Below are 25417 nucleotides of genomic sequence, written 5' to 3'. Positions count from 1 at the left end.
AGCATGGCCTCCATCTCCTCTCAAGGGGTGTGGTAAGAGAGTCTGGTTGCTAGGTGGCGTAGGCAAGAACAGGAGAGGAGGGGCAGTGAGTCAGTTAGAGCAGAACTCCATAGGGCTCAGTGAGGAGCAGACCTGTGGGGCTGTTGCTGTCTAACAGCGCCCGCGCAGTGGCTACTGACGGGGGAGAACGGTCAACTAGGAGTGCTACCCGAAATCCATCTTCAGCTAAAGAGAGGGCACGGAGTGGGAAGTAAGGAGACTGCTAGAGAGTACCAGGCCCAAACGGGCGGCAGATCCCGGAGCGGAGATAGATCCAACTTTCTTTTGCTAAACCTGCCGGTGTGGGGCTCTCAAAGCCCACGCCACAACATTACCAAAAGCCGCAGCCACGTAGCCACAGTTAGGGCCCATAGGTCACAGGAGGCAAGCAGCTGGAGTGGCCTGGTCCAGGCGACAAGCACACGGCAAACGAAGGGGAGAGAGGCTGCAGCATCTTCCCTGGGTGACCCCCATAGGGACTAAAAGTCGGGGTTACCCCAAACCACCAAGGGCTAAGGAAGGCGAGTTAGTAGTCACCCTCACAAGTCAGCCTGAAGGACACCTGGTTCCCACTCGGTTCATCCCAGCTACGCCCGGGTCACTCACCCTGCCATCAACTGTGAGTAAAAACCCTGAAAGACATCCTGCCTGTGTTGAGTCATTCTGCGCCTTGTAGTTCTACACATCTGGCGTCACGAACAGGATAAGGACTAGACCTGTTCAGACAGGTGACCATGTGCCTGGGCGGTCCGCTTGAAAAATTGGAAGCGCCGCCATATTGCCACCATGAAAAGCGCGCTGAAAAACAACAGCAGCCCGCGCTGGAAGAAGTTACCGCCCACGAAGAGGTGTGGCTACCCAGAGATCCCCTGCAGGGTTCTGACCTCGCTTGTGAAGAAAGCGGAAGCGTCCAGAGACGGCGGAGCAGAGAAGAAGCCAGTAGCGTGCTAGAAGAAATGGAGTCCAGACACGGATACCCAGAGCCAGGCTCTGCTGCCTGGTGGTGCCGGGAGCTTGCTATCTTCTGCGACCAGCTGGAGGCCAGGATTGTGCGACGGCTCAGAGAAGAACGTAAGGAGCTTCTGGAGATGGCGGCGGCGGTTCGGACCTACGAGGAGGGAGCCGCGCGACGCATGCCAGACCGAGCGGCGACGACTCAGACCCCGATGGTGCCACCGATGGGTGAGTCCAGAGATGCCCCGGCCAGCGCAAGTGCCCCGACCCCTGCTGCCACGCCCGCGGTCCCAGAAGAGGCGCCCGGCGCGGCGCCACCGAACCAGGCCGCAGCCACGCTAGATGCGGCCCGCCAAATCCAGGCCGCCGCAGCCATGCCCCGCCTGGCCCGCAAAGGTCCGACTACCACTGCGATACTGATCCGTGCTGCAGGTGTGACGCTGACCCAGGCTGCCACCCTGCTGAGCCCAGTCCGCCAAGACCCCACCGCAGCAGCGACGCTCGTCCGCGCCGCAAGTGAGATGCTGAACCAGGCCGCAGGCCCGCCAGGTGCGGCCCGTCAAGCCCCGATCACAGCAGCGACGCCCAGCTCAGCCTGCACAGAGCCCTCTGCAACAGCGACGCTGATCCAGGCCGCCGCCATGCCAGGCGCGGCCCGCCAAGACCAGGCCGCCGCCATGCCAGGCGCGGCCCGCCAAGACCAGGCCGCCGCAGCGATGCCCTGCCCGGCCCGCCAAGACCAGGCCGCCGCCATGCCAGGCGCGGCCCGCCAAGACCAGGCCGCCGCAGCGATGCCCTGCCCGGCCCGCCAAGACCAGGCCGCCGCCATACAGGGCGCAGCCCGCCAAGAGATTGCATCATCATTTTCCCCGGCCTGCAAGGCCAGAGCAGATACCGCTCCCCGGTCTGAGGAAGTCCCTACTAGGAAATCCCTGATAGGTGAAGACTCCGCATACTGGCAGCTGAAGGCTGACCTGGAGGCCAAGTTTCCACAATGGTTGGTGGACCGGTACATGCTCCCTCCGCACACCCCTAAGGCAGCCCTTAACCTGCAGTGGCGGTCCCCACTGACCGCAAATCTGAGAGTGGCGTCACGACAAGAAGAAGATCTCCTACCTGTGACCAGATCCAGCTGAGTGGAGTCCCTGAAGGTAATGCACCGACACTGCATCTACACCGGTGGGGCTTCACAGGGCTACCCCAAAATTAAACTATTCTGGGCCATGGTTACTTCTCATATTCCAGAAACCCTTAGGATCTCTTTGCTCCATTTTTATTTCTTTGGAGGCCATACCCCTCCTTTACTCCAGGCAAGGAAAAATTCAGAACACATAAGAGAACAGCAGCTAAACGCTTTATCCTCCTAAATTAGGCATCAGGATACCCCCCTCCTGCTGTACAAGCGTGGTTTGATGGAAAGTGATCATATTTGCGGAGTGGAGGAAGTGTCTAGCCGGGAAGACAGAATGCACTCTTGTATTGAAAGTATCTGGCCTCGTTGGTGCTCCAGTAGGGCCTACCTGCTCACTTTGACCCAGACCCTTCCACACCTCCTCTCCCACCCCGCATTTCTTCCTCACAGACCTAATCCTTACCTCTGACCTTTGGCAAGAAGATAAATATTCCCACAAATTACACAGCTTATTCATATTCGCCCTACACTCTTCTCTAGCTGGACCTGAAGACTCCATTGTCCCTTCCCTTCTCACGTCCCCACATTGTTCCTCTAGATCTGAATTACTGTTCTTTGTATATAATTACTCTTAAGATTGAGCTGCATAATTTTCAAGCCGTGCCGGACAAGCGATGTATTATTAGTGCGAACATTATAAGTGATGTAGCCCTGCTTCTGCATTTAATACTAAATCGTAATTTGCCCGTTTTTATAACTGTACTCCCAACGATGCTGGTCCTTTATTGAAACAGAAGCTGACACCAGTGGTGGGTAAACCCCTCAAAATGGTCTCAGTAACTTGTCATGTGGCCTTGAGCATCAATTCCAGCTGACAACGATGGCTCATGCTGGTCACAAATGCAGTTGTTGTCTGCGGAGACTGGAGTCCCACTCTTGGAGGGCAGCCCTCAGGTCATTGAGGTTCTGGGGTACAGAGATACAGCCTCAACATGATGACTCAGTTGATCCTTGTAACGCCTGCCTGGATCCACAGACTCAGACGGGCTGTAACAGACAGGCTAGAGGGAAGCCACTCACCAAGCAGGACCCCCAGAAACCTGAAACCCTTTAACCCCTATACAGAGATTTGGAATTACATAGGGCCCTGGAGATCACTACCTGTGGAAGGCTGCAGTCCGATGAGAGTAGTAGTCAGGCAGGGTCAAACCAGGAATAGCACAACAGGGACAGAAACAGCAGGCAAGGATGTAATCAGAAAACGTAGCAGAGGTCAAATCCAGATCGGGCAGCGCGGTACACAAACAGCAGGCAGAAGGGTAGTCAGGAAACAAGCATAAGTCAGAACACCAGAATCACTAAACAGAACAGGGCAGATCAGGAACCAGAATATCAGAACTATCTCTGGCAGTGGTCAGCAGACAGGAGGGGAATTAAGAAGGGCGTGGTGTCTTCCCATTGGTTGTAGCTGAATGATGGTAACTTCAGCTGGAAGACACATGCCACCTATAGTCAGCCAGTGGTACTGCAGATCCCAAGAAACCCAGCCCAGTGGATGAGCGGAGCCTGCGCCCACCGATGCCGCTGGCAGCGACTCCTCTCCCATCACCAGCACTATCCATGGCAGGAACACGGCGTCGCCTGGCGATCTGAGTAGAAGTCGCTGCAGCGGACTCCGGTGGTGATGTAACAATCCTATAGGTTCTCTTTGGGATTCATGTCTGGAGAAAGAGCCGGCTGCTCCTTTTGAGGCCCCCCAGTCTCAAGCAGCCATTCCCTAATGATGCAACCTCAATGAGCTGGAACATCATCATCCATGAAGATGAAATTAGGCCCGATTGTTCATGCAGAGGCTCAATGACTGGATTAATGATGTTAGTCCAACAGTAGGAGCAGTCACTGCACCATTCACACAGTGTAGGGTCGTTCTCTACTGACTAGACACACCGGCCCACTATGTAACACCACCACCAAAGGCTTGTCTGGTGACAGCAGTGGCTGATGCATAGTGCTCTCCTTGATGTCTCCAACATCGTTGGCGGCCATCATTTCTGCTCAGCATAAGTTGAGCACTGAGGCTCACTGGTCCTTAATCCAGCGAAAATGATGCCTGTGGCTGGTGGTGTGGTCAGGTACATAGATGATGCCTATGCCTGGTGGTGTGGTCAGGTACGGAGATGGCGCCTTTGCCTGGTGGTGTTGTCAGGTATGTAGATGACGCCTGTACCTGGTAGTTAAGTTAGGTACTCTTGCAAGTCATCTAGCACAGATGGACAACAGTTTTGGATGGTCCGATGTGACACTTGGGTACATCTCACCTCCCTTAAGTGTGTCTGGAGTTCTGTAGCATCCATCATCCAGGCCCAAAGGGCATTGTTCACAATGGAGAAGACATCAGTCTGAATGTGACAAAAGGTCATTTACTTCTCTGCCTTTCTGTGACTCTTACAGTCGCTCTGTATCTATGTACAACCAGTTTGAGAAAGATCTATGGACTAGATCGAACGTCATGTCACTGTTGCATATGATGACTTGAAGAAAATAAATAAAAAAAAAAAAAACACAAGAAGAAAGTGAGTGCCGATCTTTGACAATTCTGTACAACCTGCAGGTGACTCTGTGATACTCTAAGCTCAGTGGCCACTTCTCTGCCTTTCTATGACTCTTCCAGTCTCTCTGTATCTCTGCACAACCTGCTGATGACACTCTGAGCTCAGTGGCCACTTCCGTCTGAGAACATCCTGCTTGAAGCCTCGAATGGTGCGGTTCTGCTGATCAATTATTAGTTGTCGTCTTGGTCTGGTGATCATGGGCGATTCATGGATCACATGTGACGCCCTGGACTAGCCAGGTAGTCACAGATAGACCCCCACACTACACCTGTCCCCCAAAAAGGTGTCAGCTAACCATTAAAACCTAGTCACCTCTCTCGGTGCTTGATGGACACACCAGGGGGCGGAGCCCAGCGGTTGGCCACGCCCACTGAGGAGTTCAGAGGGCCTGAGGCCGGAAACACGTCAGTCTAGTCTGGGAGTTAGAGAGTGAGGAGTTGTCAGTAGTGAGAGGAGTCTGACAGGTGTCGAGGTTGGAGCCCGGGCACCTTTGGCTAGGAGGCAGATGGTGGCCTTAGCCTGCAGAAGCTAGGAAGAAGGCTCGGTGGAACCGTGATGGACCAGAACAGGGTAGTGGCCTGGGGAACCGACTCGAAAACTGGAGCACACAGGGGGGTACTCAGACCCTGAAACGAGGTCCAGAATCCACTGGACTGAGTTAATTAACTGATTGCGGTCTGGACTATAGGTCCTTTCCCATCCAAGTCCCGACTGAAGACAACAGCCCACCGAGGGGGATAGAAAGCCACCGCACAGGCAGAGAGATCCCACGGGCCAGCGTCTGCAGGCAAAAGGGCTCTCCTGACATCCACAAAGCCAGGGAGCAGACTCCCGTCGCTGAAGCGCAGGCAGCCCAAGTACACAACACGGTGCAGGAGAAAGGCCAAGACCACCGAACCGGGAGGGGGACCAGACGCAGCTGGCTGTGGACACCGACCACCATCAACTTGGTTTACCAGAGACTTGTGTGTGTCAATAACAGTGAGTACAACAGTGCCATCCGGCTGTGCACCGCCCTGCACCGCCCAGCTATCCCCAACGAGTCCCGGGGCCACCATCCCTGCCCACGGAGGGGTTAACAACTTGTTGCATAATATCTCCCCCGGGTGCCCCGTAACCGCAGCGGTGGTGTCTACCTTCACCACATCCCGTGGGTGGCGTCACGAACTCAAGCGCGGCTCCGGCCGTGCACCTACCTACCACCCCCCTAAGTAGCGCCAGCATCCTTTCAGAGCAAAGTGACCCCGGATCTGGAGGCGCTCGAGCCAGCCACCAACGAGCCCGGACCCTAGCGGCTCGGCTGCAGCCGAGCGCGGGGCGGTACACACACACACTTGTAAATTTTGCCATTAAGCTCCATCTTAGAGAAAAGAAAGTTGTGCAAAAAGTCCTGAAACATTGAACAGTTGGACATGAGCAGTCAGGAGGTTAGAGAAGGTCACATTTGGTTCACCTGAAAAGGTCAGAGGGCATTTTGGGAAATTTCACCTAAAGCCAAATAACCTTATCTTTTTGTGAGTAGTATATTTATACAGTGAAAACAAATGTATATATATATATACTGTATATTATTCATAACCTGGTTTTTGCAGGCTGGCTCAGAGATCGCATTGTGTTACAACCTCAGGTTTGGGCTTTTTAGCACTGACTAATGGGAGATGCAGAACATGTTGAGAAGAACCTTTGAATTGCAAATGTCCTCTCCTGTTTCCCTAGCTGCCCTCTCCCTAAAATCTGCCCCTCAGGGAAGTGTCTGGTATTGTTGTGTGGCCGGTCATGATTAATGTCCTCTACTGATTACTTTTGCCGCCTCATTAGCGCTGACTAATTTGTAACCAGCTTTCTACTGTTAGACGGTGAGCTGTACAGATACATTGTGTAACTGCTAACGAGATAAGGCTGGGTTCACACTTAGTTATTTTTCGCTTTACAAGTCACCTTTTAAAAATCTGGTGCTATGTGGGATCTTCATCTCTCCTTCCAATTAACATCCATTGTGAAATGACGTGTTCTCTCCGGCACTACATTTACCAATCGGTTTGTAATGAGGGGAATCCAAAATTTAGGAATAAAACAATATAGAGAGCACACAAAGAGCTTCCCACCAAAATGGGTCCTCCAAAGAGGCAACTCAGGTATCCACTTAAACGATGCAATCCTTTACTTCTCCACCGGAGGAGCTGTAGGGAAATGGAGCATGTGATGTCCCTTCCGCTTTCAACACACCTTTATTTCAAGGAACTTCTCTAGCGAAAGATGATTGTCTGAAGCATGCAGCAACCTCAACAGGACCGGTAACTGTGGGACATGTGTATGGGAGCCTCGCAACGTCCTCCGATAGATGATGATGGTGGAAATAAGTATTGGGTATGTTTTCAGAAAAGGCCTCCGCCAAGAGAGTCTGGCAGCAGCTTACTTGCCTCTTCTTGGTATATCGGCTGCAGTGCTCATCACCACTGCAGTCAATCACTTGGTTCTGCCGATATAGACAGTATGATTTGCTGAGATGGGTGATTAATTACAGTGGTGATATGAATTAAAGTCATTATGTAACCACTGCAGCTAATCACTTGGCTCTCCCGATATAGACAGTATGATTTGCTGACATGGGTGATTAGTTACAGCAATGATATGAGCTGAAGTCGTAATGTAACCACTGCAGCCAATCAATTGGTTCTGCCGATATAGACAGTATGATTCGCTGAGCTGGGTAAATAAAGTGGTTATGTGAGCTGAAGAAGTAATATAACCACTGCAGCCAATCACTTGGTTCTGCCGATATAGACAGTATGTTTCGCTGAGATGGATGATTAGTTACAGCGGTGATGTGAGTTGAAGTTGTGATGTTACCACTGCAGCCAATACTACAAGACCAGAGCAGCGGTCAGCGCCCAACCCAGGAATGGTGAGTACTACCTGCGTTTTGTTGTTTGTGGTTTTATATATCTGCAATGTACTAGTTTTTGGAAGCTGAAAAAAAATTATTAGTGTAAGTTCACACTGTATCTTTTTCAGGTGGCCAAAACCATCAAGCTTTCACGCACAATTGTTCTTTTTCTCTGGAATTTTGTAAATCTGAAGCATCTATTTTAGCATTTTTATTTGGTCATTGGCGTTTTCTTTTTAGCATTTTGGGGGAATTTTTTTGTACTGTGCCTTTTTAAAATCCACAAAACAATAAAACAAAATATTAGTGCTTTTTGAAGCAGAAACGCTAACAAAATGCTTAAAAAGTAAAGTTTTCAGCATCTTCCTAGCAGAAAATGTCGTCTTTGAAAGCCTGAAGTATTTAAAAGGCGTTCCAAAGCCTGAACATACTGATGTTTTTCCATACAAATTAATAAAACAATTTTTTATTGTGTTTTTAGTGATTTTGTTAGTTTTTTTTTTACTGGACACACTCAAAAAATGGAGAAAAAGATGTAGCATAAGGGTATACTTTGATAAAGCCCTATCCACACTTGGACTCCACGGGTTCATAATATTGTCCTTCTGGTCCCATGAAGGTCTCTATTTTATAATCACTAATTAAAACATTTTTGAATTTTAAATTATTTTTTACATTTTAGACTGAACCACTGCTCCAAAATCCAAGCCATGACCACTGATCAAAATTGGCATAATATCAAGCAAGTCCATTACCGTCTCATCTTTCATGTACCTCAAAGTCAACGAAAAAAGCTCACAAAAAGGTTGAAGCCCATGTGTGTAGAAGTCTTGCTTCGGGCGACTCTTATCAACATGATTTATCATGATATAGCAGTATTTATGGGTGAACACAATGGCCTCCCTTGTTTTGTGATTCAATTATTGAGCTTTGGAGAACACGTGGAATTATTTACCGGCTGATGCCCTCAGGCTTCCCGACGTCCTCTCAGATGCTTTGGGTTCCCCATACTTTTATGATCGTTCTGGTGAAATATAGATATAAAATAGACTTTCTTCAAATTCCTTTAATCTTTATCCTATTTACCGACAGTCTCCAATATGAATGGAGAGAAAATCTTGTTGTGCCGAGAACCTTTGAATGTAGACATTAAAATTCCCAAAGTTGACTCTTCTAGTTCTACTCTAGGTTCGCGGCTTTATTCTCCTGTATCTTACGATGCTTTTTTTTTTTTCATTCTCCTCGGGAACACATTTGGTTTTAGTCTACATTGCAATTATTTTTTGAAACCTCATCCCAATTAAAAAAGAAAAAAAATCAATAGGGTCTTCCAAGGTCTTCGAAACGTCAATAGTTTTCGATACATTCATGGAAAACAGTCTTGGGTGATCTCTCCTACGGAGATTCAATTACTGTATAAATGCATCGAAAGACCTCACGGAAATGTTTACCTCGCGATCGAAGACAGACTGCTTTCACACCCCCCCCAAAAAATATTCACGTCCGAATTTGCATTCGAACACAGGGTCCTCTCATAGACTTGGTGTAAGCCGTTGAGGTGAAGAACATCTGTATCCAGTTTGAGCATGTTCTCATCCATTAACAGGCATCTTATTCTAGAAGAGTCTCGAGTTATTATAAGAAAGTGATGAAAGCAATAATAGAAAAAACAAAAAGACGGGGAAAAAAATTATCAAAGTATGGAAATAATTTGAATATTTTACCGTCCACAAAAGACAAGGGGAATGTTCTGCATAACTTGAGAACAAGGAGTATAAGGCAGCCTTTATATACAGAGAAAATTACTGCTAGACCTATCGGTGTGGGCTTTAAGAAAGAAAAATAGTATATAAAAAAATAAAGAATATTTATAAAAAAATATTAGAACCAGTAATAATGTTGTACATCCAAGGCCAAGTATGGCAACACCGGAAATACATACGAGTCTACATTCCGAAGTCGTAGACATTGTGTGTAGGTTCATATAGACCCTTCTTACAGAGGGCCACTTACAAGCACTGTATGGACAGATTTATAAAACAGCCATGTACATGAAACCAGAGGATAGGCCAACACAACAATTTTTGGCACAATTTCTTGGACAAAGGTTAATGGCTTGACTGTTGCACAAACCCTAAATCCCTATCCTCCGATCTATGTTCAGATCAGCGTACCATGGGTCTACTGATATTTTTTCATTATAATAATGAATATATATTACCATGATAAAAGCATCTTCTTGACCACTATTGGAGGCAGTTAGGAGTACCACATTATTTTTTAAAGAGATGGTCCACAACAAAGGAAAGTGGCCACATTGATGTAAAGCTGAGTCAGAGGGTTTTTTCTAAATACCTTTTGTTGTCAGTTCTGCCTATGAGTGGCTCTATCGCTGTCTGTTCATCCTTATCACGTGACCCTGGGCTGCAGTGACCTCTCATGTCCGGTGATGTCACGTCAACTTCTGGAATTGGAAGATGACCCGGCATCACCAAGGCGGGAACCTCCATGAGTAACTGGGCTGTGTCGGAGTTTCATCGCATGTCACAGCCCAGCATCTCTCACGTACTCTCCTTCACCACAGAGCGCCGCAAGCACGAGTGATGCTGGGCTGTGATGTGCAGTGAAACTCTGCCCACAGCCCAATCACTCAGGGAGATTGGGTTCCACCTTGGTGATGCCGGGTCAACTTCCAATTCCGGAACTTGATGTGACATCACTGGACATCAGAGGTCACTGCAGCCCAGGTCACGTGAAGGGGATGAGCGGAAAGTGATAGCGCTGCTCACAGGCAGAATTGACATCAGAAGGTATTTAGAAAAAGTCTTCTGTTACAGCTTTACATCGATGCGGCCACTACTTTGTAATGGACCACACCTTTAAGTGTGTTACTCTCTTAAAGAGAAACTCTCATCAGCTTTTTGCTACCTCATCTGAAAAAAAAAAGACGCTGATTCCAACAATATACAGTCATTTAAAAAAGTTTGGGCACCCCTATTAATGTTAACCTTTTTTCTTTATAACAATTTGGGTTTTTGCTATTTCAGTTTCATATATCTAATAACTGATGGACTGAGTAATATTTCTGGATTGAAATGAGGTTTATTGTACTAACAGAAAATGTGCAATCCGCATTTAAACAAAATTTGAATGGTGCAAAAGTATGGGCACCTCAACATAAAAGTGACATTAATATTTTGTAGATCCTCCTTTTGCAAAAATCCCAGCCTCTAGTCGCTTCCTGTAGCTTTTAACGAGTTCCTGGATCCTGGATGAAGGTAGATTTGACCATTCCTGTTTACAAAACAATTCCAGTTCAGTTAAGTTTGATGGTCGCCGAGCAAGGACCGCCACTTCACATCATCACACAGATTTTCAATGATATTCAGGTCTGGGGACTGGGATGGCCATTCCAGAACATTGTAATTGTCCTATGCATGAATGCCTGAGTAGGAGCGGTGTTTTGGATCATTGTCTTGCTGAAATATCCATCCCCTGCGTAACTTCAACTTCGTCACTGATTCTTGCACATTATTGTCAAAAATCTGCTGATACTGAGTTGAATCCATGTGACCCTCAACTTTAACAAGATTCCCGGTGCCGGCATTGGCCACACAGCCCCAAAGCATGATGGAACCTTAATAAATTTTACTGTGGGTAGCAAGTGCTTTTCTTGGAATGCTGTGTTTTTTGCCTCCATGCATAACGCCTTTTTGTATGACCAAACAACTCAGTCTTTGTTTCATCAGTCCACAGGACCTTCGTCCAAAATTTAACTGGCTTGTCCAAATGTGCTTTTGCATACCTCAGGCGACTCTGTTTGTGGCGTGCTTGCAGAAACGGCTTCTTTCGCATCACTCTCCAATATAGCTTCTCCTTGTGCAACGTGCGCTGTATTGTTGACCAATGCACATTAACACCATCTGCAGCAAGATGCTGCTGCAGGTCTTTGGAGGTGGCCTGTGGATTGTCCTTGACTGTTCTTACCATTCTTCTTCTCTGCCTTTCTGATATTTTGCTTGGCCGGCCACTTCTGGGCTTAACAAGAACTGTACCTGTGTTCTTCCATTTCCTTACTATGTTCCTCACAGTGGAAACTGACAGTTTAAATCTCTGAGACAACTTTTTGTACCTTCCCCTGAACAACTATGTTGAATAATCTTTGTTTTCAGATCATTTGAGAGTTGTTTTGAGGAGCCCATGATGCCACTCTTCATAGGAGATTCAAATAGGAGAACTACTTGCAAGTGGCCACCTTAAATACCTTTTCTCATGATTGGATGCACCTGCCTATGAGGTTCAAAGCTCAATGAGGTTACAAAACCAATTTAGTGCTTTAGTAAGTAAGGAGTGTTCAAATCAAGAAATTGATAAGGGTTTGCGCCGGTCAAATTTTGTTTAAATGCGGATTGCACATTTTCTGTTAGTACAATAAACCTCATTTCAATCCAGAAATATTACTCAGTCCATCAGTTATTAGATATATGAAACTGAAATAGCTGTTGCAAAAACCCAAACTGTTATAAAGAAAAAAGGTTAACATTAATAGGGGTGCCCAAACTTTTTCATATGACTGTATTACTTAGATTACTGGGGGCAGCAGTTTTGACACAATCAGGATTTTTAAATTTAGCAATACAGCATAGCTGAGAAAGCTAACTCCGCCCACACCAAACTCTGTATGTACAATGTCTATAGACAGTGAGCTGCTTATCAGAAGAACAGGCTCACACCTTGCTGTAGCTGATGTAGCCCAAGCAATGATAATCTCCTGCTGCTAAAACAATCATTTAAAATAAACAACATCACAGACCTTAATAAGAGAAGCATCTCTGTATTCAGTGTTTTATCCCATACATCATGCTGTCCTCATATTACATAGCAAAAACAGTGCTAGAAAAATTATCCATTTTTCTTTTACTGATGAACATTTGGTTGAATTCGTAAACCTCCTTGTCTTTAGGCTGCTCTGCTCTAAAAAGATCCATATTTTTGGAACCATACAGAGGAAATAAAATAAAAGCAAAAATTGTCTTCTTATGATTTAATGTCAAGTCCTCTTTAAGCTACAAGATTAGTTCACAGATTCAGGTGGCAGCAATAATTAGGCTAAAATATTGAGAAAACAGGTTCTCCAGAAATAATCATTTATCATACAGCCCGTTCAGTCTCCAACTGAGGGAAGTCTTCTAACCTTATCTGAAACCATTAATCCCCTGAACGTCCTCCAAGCTTTTACTGTATCTCAAAAATCTCAAATATGTAAAGGTTTATAATATTAAGAGGTCGAGCCGAAATCTTTTATTAACTCATTAAGTAACCGATTCACTACTGAATTTGCTTTATTTTGTCAAGTTTTTAGCCTGTTTTGGATTTGCACCAAATTCTGCTTTTTGAGTTTCACATTTTGCAAGTCTGCTCTTTTTACTTTTCTTTTTTTTATCCTTAACATTTTGGATTTTGGGCGTGGTTGTTGTTTCTAGATGGTTGCCGCCAATTCACCAACTGTGACTCTTGAAAGGGAATCGATCATCAGATTTTGGCCTTCTGAACTAAAATTAGCACCTTAAGCAGCAGCTGTGCTGCATTCTATAATGGTGAACATTACCCCCTGTAGACCCCACAAAAACCTTATAAAATCTTCTGCCATGTATGTAAATTGTCCGGTCCGATCCGATGGGTGTACAAACTGCGCCTCCTGTCCCTCCTTTCGCCGTCCTCCTGAACCGATTGATGTGGATGACGCCTTTGGCACCATCCACATAGGTGGGCACCTGAGCAGACACATACCCGGCAGGTGCACTGTCCTTTACCCAATTGTGGACAGAGCCGAAAACATAGGTGGGCCTGCGCGAATTGGCCAGTTCTCTGCGCAGGCGCGACATTTTGCCTGGGAATGTGGATGACGTCACCCGCATCTTGCACATCGCTGGGCAAAATCTCGCACCTGCGCAGAGAACTCGCCGGTTCGCGCAGGTGCACCTATGTTTCGGCTTTGCCCGCAATAGGGCAAAACAAAGTGCACCTGACGGGAATGTGTCTGCGCTGGAGTGAGATTTTGCCTGCTTTTGTGAATGGCTCTCGAGGTGTCATCCACGTCAATTAGCTCAGGAACACAGCGAAAGGACGGACAGGAAGTGCAGATTAGGATGCCCATTGGACTGGACAATTTACGTACAGGGCGGGAGATTTTATAAAAGGTATTTGTGGGGTCTACAGAGGTTTTAGGGGGTAACGTGCACCTTTATAGAATACGGCACAGACGCTGCTTAATGTGCTAGTTTTAGTTTAGAAGCCAAAATCTGGTTACAGGTTCCTTTTAATAAGTTGCAACATTTTTATGCAAATTTTCTCCAGTCTCATTTCTTTTTCGTCTCATTTTTGTGGCCAAACTTTTGGACATTTCAGAGGAACATGAGACTTTTTGTTCAAAAAGACACAATAAAAGAGCATTTTTGCTTTTGAGCTAAATTCATGCACCAGAATCAACCCTAGGATTTTGGAAGGAGGCTGAAAGAAACAAGTGCCAAGTTCTCCAATCCAAAGAGTTTAGGAATGTAAATTGAAACTAAGGGGTACTTTGCACGCTACGACATTGCTAACCGATGCTGGCGATGCCGAGCGCGATAGTACCCACCCCCGTTGCACATGCGATATCTTGTGATAGCTGCCGTAGCGAACATTATCGCTACGGCAGCTTCACATGCACTCACCTGCCCTGCGACGTCGCTCTAGCAGGCGACCCACCTCCTTCCTAAGGGGGCGGGTTGTGCGGCGTCACAGCGACGTCACATGGCAGGCGGCCAATAGAAGCGGAGGGGCGGAGATGAGCGGGACATAAACATCCCGCCCACCTCCTTCCTTCCACATAGCCGGTGGACACAGGTAAGGAGAAGTTCCTCGCTCCTGCGGCTTCACACACAGCGATGTGTGCTGCCGCAGGAGCGAGGAACAACATTGTACCTGAGGTCGACCCGACATTATGGAAATGGCCGACACTACACAGATCGCCGATTTACGACGCTTTTGCGATCGTTTTACATGTTGCAACATCGTTACTGGCGCCGGATGTGCGTCACTTTCGATTTGACCCCGACGATATCGCAGTAGCGATGTCGCAACGTGCAAAGTACCCCTAACCTAAGGTCAACAATCTAAAGATATGAATGATTGTTTTAGCCTTTTTTGGTTCTGAATGTTCAAACATCCTGTAAGTCATCCCATCAAATTGGTTGCCAAAAATTTTTGAAGCTAATCAGATCACAGTAAACCGTTAGTTGCCTCAAGTCAGCCATACATATTAGATGGTCCTCGACTGAATGATATAATACTTTGGTTGTTCGTTTGGCCGACAACCATCTTGGCTTCTACAGCGCTTCTGTGTTCTCTATGACAAACCTGCCAACAAATATGTCTGCAGGTGGCTTAGTCCCTGAAGTACAAAGCTATTGACAGTCCAAAATGGGACATGCCCGAATGATATCCTTCCCGACCATCAGTTGACCGATACTCCCATACACATGACAATTTGTTGATATGGCCTCGTAGGGGGCCTTACATAGAGAACAATCCAAACTATTTGCCAGAATTTTCAAGGAGCATTGGCTCCAGGGACCCTACAAGTGATAGGATGAGGAGAATTATAGCAAAATTCATGGCCGTACGTAACAAAGAAGTGGAACATGTGGTGGCGGTGGGGAATCTAGAGATGGGGACAAGTCTTAGTTGGCAGCAACTTTAAAGAGTACAGAGAGCCAATTAAGAGATCCTTTCTCTAAAGAGTGTCAATGTTAGAAAAACAAGGTAAAGAATCAACCCACTGATTGTAGACAGGAGATGTGGGACAAGAACTGTCAACCAATCCAAGATGGTGAATGATGTTTCATACTTTTTAAGGTTGAAAGTAGACTTAAGTCCATTGAGTTCTATCTATAGCCTAACATGTTGATCCAGAGGAAGGTAAAACCCCATGGGGCAGACAGTAAGCTCCTAATTAGAGGAGACATTCCTTCTCGACTTCACTTATGACAATCAGACAAGTTCGCTGGACCAATGTCCAATCACAGAATCTACTACTCATAACCGTAATAATTTGTTTTTTCAAGAAGAGCATCCTCTTGAATTGTAGTAGTGAATCAACCAATACAACACCATGTGGCAGAGTGGTCCATAGTCTCACTGCTCTTACAGTAAAGAATCTTCATCTGTGAATGTTTAAACCTTCTTTCCTCAAGATGCAGAGGTTGTTCCCGTCGCTAATATATACCGTATTTTCCGGTTTGTAAGACGCACCGGATTATAAGACGCACCCCAAAGAGACAGAGAAAAAAAAAAGGGTAAAAAAAGGGGTGCGTCTTACAATCCGGTGGTGTCTTACCGGGAGGTTATAGAGCGGGGTCAAAGAAGGCAGGGACGGTGGTGTGGTAGGGAGATGCTGCGGGGTGGTGCGGCTGGCAGGTGGTGCAGATGATGTGAAGTAGGCAACTTCCAGAAACTGTCAGCGGTGTGGGCTTCAAAGAAATGGCACCTGGAGTCGGCGTGTGCGCAGATCAAGCTATCTGTTCAATGACAAGCCGAGATCTCCTTAAGTCTCCTGTTGGCAGATCAGTGGGCTGGAGGCGGCGCGTGCGCAGATGAGGTCTTGAGCCAAGAGCTCCATATGTGCATGTGCCGCCTCCGGGCGCCATTACTTAATATTTTCAGGATGCCCCTACCTCACTGCCCGCAGGCTTCAGCACAGCTCCCTGAAGGCCCCAGCATTGCCCCTGCCTCTTGCGGCCCCTCTCCACCACCTCCTGGAAAGGTGCATTCGGATTATAAGGTACACCCCTCATTTTCCTCCCAAATTTTTAGGAGGAAAAGTGCGTACTATAAAAATACGGTATATATATCTATAACATGACCCCCCATTGATCGTGCATTATTTGTAATAATGATGTCTTCTACGAGGCAGGTAAGTCACTGAAGCACTAGGGCTATACAGCGATGGCTACCTCTGCACCCCATGTAATAATGGCTCAAGTCTCAAGGAATACTGACTCAGGGTCTCATTTCATTCTTAATGTTAGCGCGTTAGTGATATCTGTCCTGGGGCAATAGTAAATCCTTCATTCCCTATTTGCGGTTAACCTTCTTACGACATTTTGCCTTCAAAAACTTTTCTACTCTCCATTCTTTTAACGGCCTTTAGCTCGATCTCGAGCCACGGCGACATGATGGATGAACAATCTGTAGATAGATCGATCTTGTACAGCCTAGATAGGTCCACCATGGGCTCTTCTCCACCGTAATCTTGAAAGTAATGGCGGAGAAGACCCTGGTGGACCCCGATTCTAAAACAAAAGGAAATATATAAAATTTCTGTGATGTAGAAACAATATATCACGAACAGTATAACAAGACCATGTTAGACATCATGTAGATGATTAGCGCCGACCGGCATACAAACTAGTCAATGACCCAGAGTCCAACTCTATTACATGGATCCATTACACTCAAGAAACAACTTTAGGAAAAAATAAATAAATGATCGAGACATAAGGCAGAGGTGCCGCCAGCCATCATTAATTGTCTTAGCTAATAAGCCATGACACATCTGGATTTGCGGCAAACCTTTAACCTAAAATCGATGGCCACTTCATAATGAGCACATGAACTAAACAAACGGTAAATAAACAGGCCTGTCAGTGTAAGGTAATGCAATCCGTGAATCTCTCTGTAACTAGACAGAAGATTAATTATTCAGAGGTGTTTTAGCTGCCACTAGCCCAATAGCAATCCGCTAATGACTTTTAAGGATCGGAGATCATATTGCCAAATGGTTTTTACACATATCTCAACAGGCTGGAGTCCAAATTACCCAGCTGACTCAGCTGAAGTTTTTAGGAACCAGTAAGAAGTGAATTTCGAAAAATCAACCAATTTTCTGCAGGAAAATAAAAATTACAATCATGATACCTTTTATCACGAAGAGTCATATTTTTCGTTAACAGTTCATTGTACATTAAAAGGCGGCTTTTTTTTGTCATTTACATTATTTTTAAAAGTTTATTGGATATCCTAACTTAAAGGCAATCTGTCACCACAAAATGACTGTTCAAACCAAGCACAGGTGAACGGTGCACCCTTGGTGTGGTCAAACAGTTCTGTGCACCTTCCCAATTACTGTACTTTTTGTTTCATAAGACACCCCGGATTATAAGATGCACCCCAAATTTACAGAAAAAAAAATAATAAAATGGGGTCCGTCTTATAATCCGGTGGTGTCTTACCAGGCGGGGCAGTGGTGGTAGAGCAAGGTCATAGGAGGCAGGGGTGGTGATGAAGTAGGGCGATGCTGTGGGTGGTGCGGCAGGTGTCCGGGATGCTTCCTGCAAGCGCTGTGAGGCAGGAACATCCAGAAACTGTCGGCGGTGCGGGCTTCATAGAAATGGCACTCATAGTTGGCGCATGCGCAGACTGAGCTATTGGCTCAATAACGAGACGAGATCTCATCTGTGCACGTGCCACCTCTGGGCTCCATTTTCCTTAATTCCGTTGCTGGGAAGCGGCGTGTGCACAGAAGAGATCTTGAGACGAGAGCTCAATCTGCGCATGCGCCAACTTCGGGCGCCATTATGTGCAGCTTACACCGCCAACATTTTCAGGATGGCCCTTGCCTCACAGCCTGCAGCGAGCACTAGCACCATCCGCAGCACAGCTCACAGCATCGTCCCTGCTTCCTGTGACCAATCGCTACCATGCCCCAGTAAGTTACATTCGGCTTAAAAGAAGCATCCCTCATTTCCCTCTCAAATTCTGGGAGGAAAAGTGCGTCATAAAAAAAATACTTTACTTGTTTTCCATCAATTTCTACTTTCCTCTGGCTATGGTAAACCAACATCTGTTAATCAAAGAAGAAAGGGGTGTTGATTGATGGAAAACATGCAGGTGCAAAGATGCACTTAAGTGTTTGGGTAAACCAAGGGTGCACCGAGAGCCTGTGCTTGGTTGGAACAGTCATCTCATACTGATAGACGATTTTTACGGAGCTCATTCAGGATCAAAAATAAAGTTCAACTTTTTTAGGAAGACGCCAGCTGTGTCTGTTATTGCAACTATTTTTGAAACTATTTTATGATAGAAATCTTTTGGAAATTAAGACAATACCTAATTCGAAATATATAAATACAAATGGTCCATGACAAGTGGTGAAACCATGAGCTCCAATATGGTTGCGATTTTTTCAAACTGACTTACTCAGCCAAAATATATATATCAAATGTTCTCCTCTTAAAATGTATTAACTGAACCAGAAATAGTAGAATTTAAATATTTTGTATTTTGTTAGATTTTTTTGAGTACGTTTAGTCACTTACCGGTTTCTTCATCAATGCTGAATCTTCCGAGACCACTTCCATCCCTTATGGAGTATTGTATTTCACCATCTCTGCCGGTATCTTCATCTCTTGCCACAACTTGCAACACGCTAGTTCCGATACGTGAATTCTCTTTGATAGATCCAGTTATAGCGAAATCCGAAAAATAGGGAGTGTGTAGATTTTCATTGACGTCCACCACTTCCACTTCCACAAAGGAAACCGAAGATAGAGAAACGGGTCGACCCTTATCCTTAGCGCGTACGGTTAGATTGTAGAATTGTTGCTTTTCGTAGTCTAATTCCTTGTTCAAGCGAATAGCTCCACTGGTTTTATCGATTTCAAACCTGCCGTTGTAGTCATTCACTAAAGAATATCGTACTTGGCCGCCTAGACCAAGATCCGGGTCTTGGGTTTCAAGCCAAGATATGACGGTACCGACTGGTAAATCTTCCAATACTTTGGCAGTGTAGCTGAAAGGTACAAAAACTGGAGCGCAATCATTAACATCATCCAAATAGACTTTGAGGGTGACAACTGAAAAAAGTTGTTGACCATTTTCCGCTTTATCCCTTGCCTCAATTTTCAATGTATAGTTAGACATGAGTTCTCTGTCCAGTTGATCAGCTACGTACACTATTCCAGTAGAGCTGTTTATTGCAAATTTTTTGGTGTCGGTTAAAATGGAATAAGATATTTCTCCGTTGGGTCCAATATCCTTGTCTCGAGCTTCCACCTGAATTAACTCTGTGCCTATGCTTGTGCTCTCTAGTGTGTTGGCTGAGTAACTTTCTTGAAGAAATGTTGGACTGTTATCATTTGCATCATTGACATGGATAGTCAACAATCTCCATGAAGATCTTTGAGGTTTGCCTAAATCGTAGGCTGTGATGTTGAGAAGATATTTATCCGAAGTCTCTCGATCCATAGGCATTAGCACGCTAATTTGTCCGGATTCCAAGTCAATGGTGAAACAACTATCAATATTACCATCTGTGATAGTGTAGAGTACCTTTCCATTGAACCCTGAATCGGGATCTGTGGCTTTAATTTTTAGTATAGAGGAACCTACGGGAAGGTCCTCCTTGACTGATACATCTGAAGGAAAGGACTTGTCAAATTGTGGGGGCTGCCTGTTTATTGAATAGAAATCAAACAAATTGTCCTCATAGTTCAACTTGGCATTAGCCTTGGACTTTTTGAGAAGTTTTTCTGCTAATTTTTGGGCAACCCTCGTTTCCTTACAGTCAAAATACTTAGATGGGACCTTACCATGGACAACTGTTATGTTTACGTACATAGGGTCAGCAAAGTTTTCCCCATCTGTGGCAGTAATCATGAGGGCAAAGTTACTGTTTCTAAGACCAGAACTGATAAAAGATTTCTTAAGTTGTAAGACCCCAGAATCTGGGTTCAAGTAGAAGAAACCTAATTCATTCCCGGACATTATTTTATACTTGACAAGCTCTAGCTCGTCAATATCGATGGCAGAAACGGCAGTAATGTGTCCACCAGTTGGAAAGTCAAAAGAGATGACTCCTTGGCAGGCTACTTTTTCAAATAAGGGCTTATTATCATTTATGTTTCCTATATGAATGGTTACATTGACTTCACTCTCATGGCGATATGGAGACCCCCAATCGGAAGCTCTTACGATAAATCTATAACTTTCGGGAGATGACTCGAAATCAAGAACATCAGATGTGCTGACAGTTCCCGTAAACTGGTTAATGACAAAAGGTAGGGAATTCAAACTGGCAATGCTATAAGTGATATAACCATTTTCTCCTTGGTCCTTATCAAACGCTATAACCATCAATACGCTTGTTCCGACAGGGACAGTTTCATTGACAAATGCCTCATATGAGGTTTGTTGGAACTCTGGGGTGTTATCATTGGCATCTTCTAATTTTATTCTAACCTTTGTTTGAATATCGTTGTTTTTCTGAATTACTGCAATCTCATAGGTATCTTTCCCACCCAAGTTTAAATGCCGCGCTGTGGTGATCAGTCCCGTTCTGGAATTAATCCTAAAATACTCTGAATCTTCAGTTTCAGAAATTTTGTATTCCACAGATGCAGATGAAGGTTGCACCTTCACCGCCGTTACGACGGCACCAGGAGGAGAGAACTCGCTGACCATAACGTCATAAACTTCTTTCTCGAAATTAACCTTCACCTTTTCTTTTTCAGGGCTGGCAATATGGACGTAATTTAAATCCGAAGACTTTTGAGGAGACCCTTTGTCTTTAGCTTGTAGTGTCAGATTAACACCGTATGGAAAGTTTTCCCAATCGATAGGACCTTTTTGTTTGATTTTATACTCGTTCATCCATTTTCCTTCCTTCACTAACGAAAACTGTTGCGACTCATCCCCCGAGACAATGCTAACTGATTCGATCTCTCCGTTGGCGCCTTCATCGATATCATCAACGGTAACAACGGCGTATGAAGGATCCATGTCTAACATGGATGGAATGTGAGTGACCACAGTGACTGTCGGAGCGTTTTCATTAATACGTTCAATGTGAACAAAAAGTTTGGCAGTGCTGCTGACGCCATTGTTGCCATACAATTTCATGCCACGGTCTACAGCTAAAACCTCCAGGTCGTATCTATTTTTCTCATCATAGTTGAGCCGCCCGCTTAATGTCACAACCCCACTAGTAGGATGGACAGAGAAGAGGTCTACCTTATTCTTAAAATAGTAATAAAATTCACCATTGGATCCAATATCAGCATCCGTGGCAGTAACCTGTGCTATGCTCGTCCTTATAGGAGTGCTTTCCGCTATCGTAACAGAGTATGTGGTTGGGGAGAACAAGGGTCGTAAATCATTCATATCTAAGACCTGCACATTGACTTTTGTCCAGGCCTCCAAATCCTCCCCCCTCACCGATGCCTTTATTGATAATAAATAGCTATCCTGAATTTCCCTATTCAAAATGGCCGAATTTCCTCCTTTTGTTCTTATCCGTAGAAAACAAAAATCGCCAATTACGACCTCTTCGGCTTTAAAAAACCCTTCTTCATCTCCAGACATTATCCTGTATTTGATGTCCCAGGACAGATTGGCCAGTTTGATGCCAATTTTCGTTTGACTGTTGAGATAAGTCCGAGCAGCAGAATTTTCAAATACTGTGGCATTGTACATTGAATGTGTAAACTGGAAGATCTGAGGTGAGGTTCCTTGGAGACCGATACATAATTTAAAGAGTAAATTTAGAAATAATAGGGTGATGACACTGAAAGGCGTTGTCTGAATGCCTTTCAAGATGTCCATATTTACAGCTATTCCATCATTTTTCTTTCTCCTAAAATAAAAAAAGAGAATGAAATGTTTAGAAACAAAATATAACTTTATAAAAAAACATTATCAATCATCAAGTGTTAGGAAAGAGAAACAAAAATCTCACAAAACACATCTATGGAACACAATATTTTTTAAAAAAATAAATACATTATTTTTCATATTTCATTACTTCGTTGGGTCTAGGTATAAGCTTTACATTTTTTTACAGAACAATGTCTATAATTGGAGACAGAGGCCTGGTCTTAAGGGTTATTCTCAAACAAACAAAAGCCCCAACTGTCATGGCGTATCTAATGACAGGACTGGGACCCCTAGGCTGGCCCTCAGACTTGAGACTCTGCGCTGTCTCTTACCACGGAGGTAGGTTTGATGGTCACAAGGTCCGAGCCTCCAGCGTGATCCTAACACCTGTCTGAGCCCTGATCTTACTCCTCCTCTCCCACAACCTTGGCCGGAAAACACAATGACAAAACCCCCCAAAATGACACGGACAAGGGAGAATGCAAACTCTTACACACAGCACTCAAAACACAAAGGAGAGACAATATGTGTACAGGGGAAGAAAAAGGGAAGAAAGTAACGCACAACAGGGGAACGTTCACACCACCTAATATCGCAAGACAGATCACCATTAACATGATAACCACCAAGACCGGGATCGCTGGAGCTATGCTGAAGTTATTATCAGTGCATACTGGAAGGAAGCTGTGCTTTAAATAGGGAGGAAACAGCTGTATGTGCCAATTAGCAGCCTGAGCTTTTAGGTCCTGCTTACAAATCTGCATGAATTAACTCCTGCAGGGAGGAAGATCAGTAAACCTGAACCAGCCGACGCCCAGCTCAGGCTGAACAATCCAGAAGCCTCAGGTTGCTTGTCAGACTCTGTGGTGTGAACAGTGTCTGACGACACTGTGCCAGCAGGTGTGTGCAAAGCCAAACATCGCATGACCCCATCTCATCAAGAACGACAATTTCCTTTGCAGTCTTGATGAGGAGGCCTAATGAAGTCAGACACTTCTGATACAGAGAGAGGGGTGCACCCCTCTCTGTGTATCTGGAACATCTGATAAGTGTTGTGCGCATCTGTTGCGCTACACCAGAAATGTTATCCTGGCCAAGGACTAGGAGCCACAGCTTGTCATGAATTAGAAGACCTATAGCAATAAGCCCCTACCATCCCCCAATCACACCCTAAGGGCGGCTTTGCACGTTGCGACCACGTGCGATGTCGATGAGGTCAAATCGAAAGTGACGCACATCCGGCGTCGCAGTCGATATCGCAACGTGTAAAACCTTTTTGATACGATGAACGAGCGCAAAAGCGTCGTTATCGTATCATCGCTGCAGCCTCCGAGATTTCCATAATGCCGGTGCAGCGACAGGTGCGATGTTGTTCCTCGCTCCAGCGGCAGCACACATCGCTGTGTGTGAAGCCGCAGGAGCGAGGATCATCACCTACCTGAGGAGGACGGAGGTGGGCGGGATGTTTACATCCTGCTCATCTCCGCCCCTCCGCTTCAATTGGCCGCCTGCCGTGTGACGTCGCTGTGACGCCACACGACCCGCCCCCTTAGGAAGGAGGCGGGTCGGCGGCCAGAGTGACGTCGCACGGCAGGTATGTGCGTGTGAAGCTGCCGTAGCGATAATAATCGCTACGGCAGCTTTCACTAGATATTGCATGTGCGACGGGGGCGGGACTATCGCTGCAGCATCGGTAACACATTGTTACCGATGTCGCAGTGTGCAAAGCCCGCCTAAGTCCTCCAATTAGGGCAGATCTGGGAAAAACTGGGGTAGAAAAGCCAAAAGTTGCAACATTTTGGCTCAACTCCATGCACAATTTTGTGAATTTTTAAAGTTGTTGGCATAAAACCTTTGATGAACTGGGACCATATTCTGTGGACAGGGGATAACTTGCTGATCACTAGAGGTGCAATTGTTGGGACCACAGCTATCCAAGAAACAGGGCTCTGCAGCCTCATCCATAAAAAACACCAATAATTGTATCCATTATCCTTGCTTACATAGTAAAATCATATTCTACAGCGCTTCTCATCAAGTTTCTAATGGGAATCACAATGTGAATTTTTTCTCAGTCCGACTTTGGAGGAAACAAAATTACCAGGAGAAAACCCACACAAACTCAACGAGAACATACAAACTTCTTACAGTTTTGCTCTTGGTAGTGTTTGAACTTACAACCTCGGTGTCTTAAATCAATAGACTAACCACTGAAATAGAGGTGTATCCAACTGATATGCCATAAATGTATAGTGGATGCGGGCACACAACTATATCGAGAAAGAGACCTCCTCATATGATACTTTCAGTTGAGAGGTGGGTGAAATATAAACAGAAGGTTAACTATCTCTCTACTGACAAAGGGGCGCATTGTGGTCCCAATCTCGAGATAGATGCAGGTCCTATTTGTGGTTTCTGCATCTAGTTTTTACACAGTGACTACCGGCGTCCTGCCAGGTGTAGATGGGAGTCCTGCCAAGCGCCGCAACCCACAGGGTACATCGAAGTGCCCTGGCGCAAGGGAGAGAGGAGCAGGGTCACCTCCTAACACTCACCTAAGGCTGATCCCTGCTGTCCCCAATGTTCCTACATGAGTCCTTTCCCCCTGCGCCGATCACGTGTCTAGGCCCTCAGTGACCCTGAACTCACCCTGACTAGTGATGGCCAACGAGATGCTAGTCTCGCCACTGCAATAAGACGACAAGGTAGGTAAGAAACAGGTGGGGAAAGACAACAATGTGAACTCCAAGGTTTCTTCAGCAGGAGATTTGCAGCTGTAACAACACCACAGCTCAGTGGAAATAAGTTCCTTCCACAACGACAGCATAGGTATGAGCTATAGACGGCATAGGGAGGAGTGAGGAGTGGATATTTATAGAAGAATGAAGTGGCTGTAGTTGAGCTTACAACTACCTGTTAGATCTCTGCAAGATGAAAATTCAGCACAACCCGATCAGTACCAGATGGAATGAAATACGCTCCAACTCAGATGTGAGCTTGTTATCACAAATCCCCCCAAGATCACATCAAGCAATGCCACACTCGTGATACCAAAATAGTGTCTATTTTGGAATATTCTGTGGATTTGCCATAGGTGGATAC

At 45.6% G+C, this 25417-nt stretch overlaps 1 protein-coding gene across 5 annotated transcripts in view; it reads right to left on the bottom strand.

Annotated features, from left to right (window-relative positions):
- Positions 1-25417, bottom strand: part of FAT3 (FAT atypical cadherin 3) — an 846518-nt gene that overhangs the window by 533036 nt on the left and 288065 nt on the right. For all 5 annotated transcript variants that reach the window (XM_075337574.1, XM_075337573.1, XM_075337576.1 and 2 more), the window contains one exon: positions 18982-22295. In XM_075337574.1, coding sequence (XP_075193689.1) covers positions 18982-22264 — 3283 coding nt within the window. In that variant the 5' untranslated portion in view covers positions 22265-22295. The remainder of the gene's footprint in view (positions 1-18981; positions 22296-25417) is intronic.

The sequence above is a fragment of the Anomaloglossus baeobatrachus genome, chromosome 2 (genome assembly GCF_048569485.1).
Source record: "Anomaloglossus baeobatrachus isolate aAnoBae1 chromosome 2, aAnoBae1.hap1, whole genome shotgun sequence".
In the NCBI taxonomy this organism is placed as follows: Eukaryota; Metazoa; Chordata; class Amphibia; order Anura; family Aromobatidae; genus Anomaloglossus; species Anomaloglossus baeobatrachus.
This window is presented reverse-complemented; position numbering and strand designations above follow the sequence as displayed.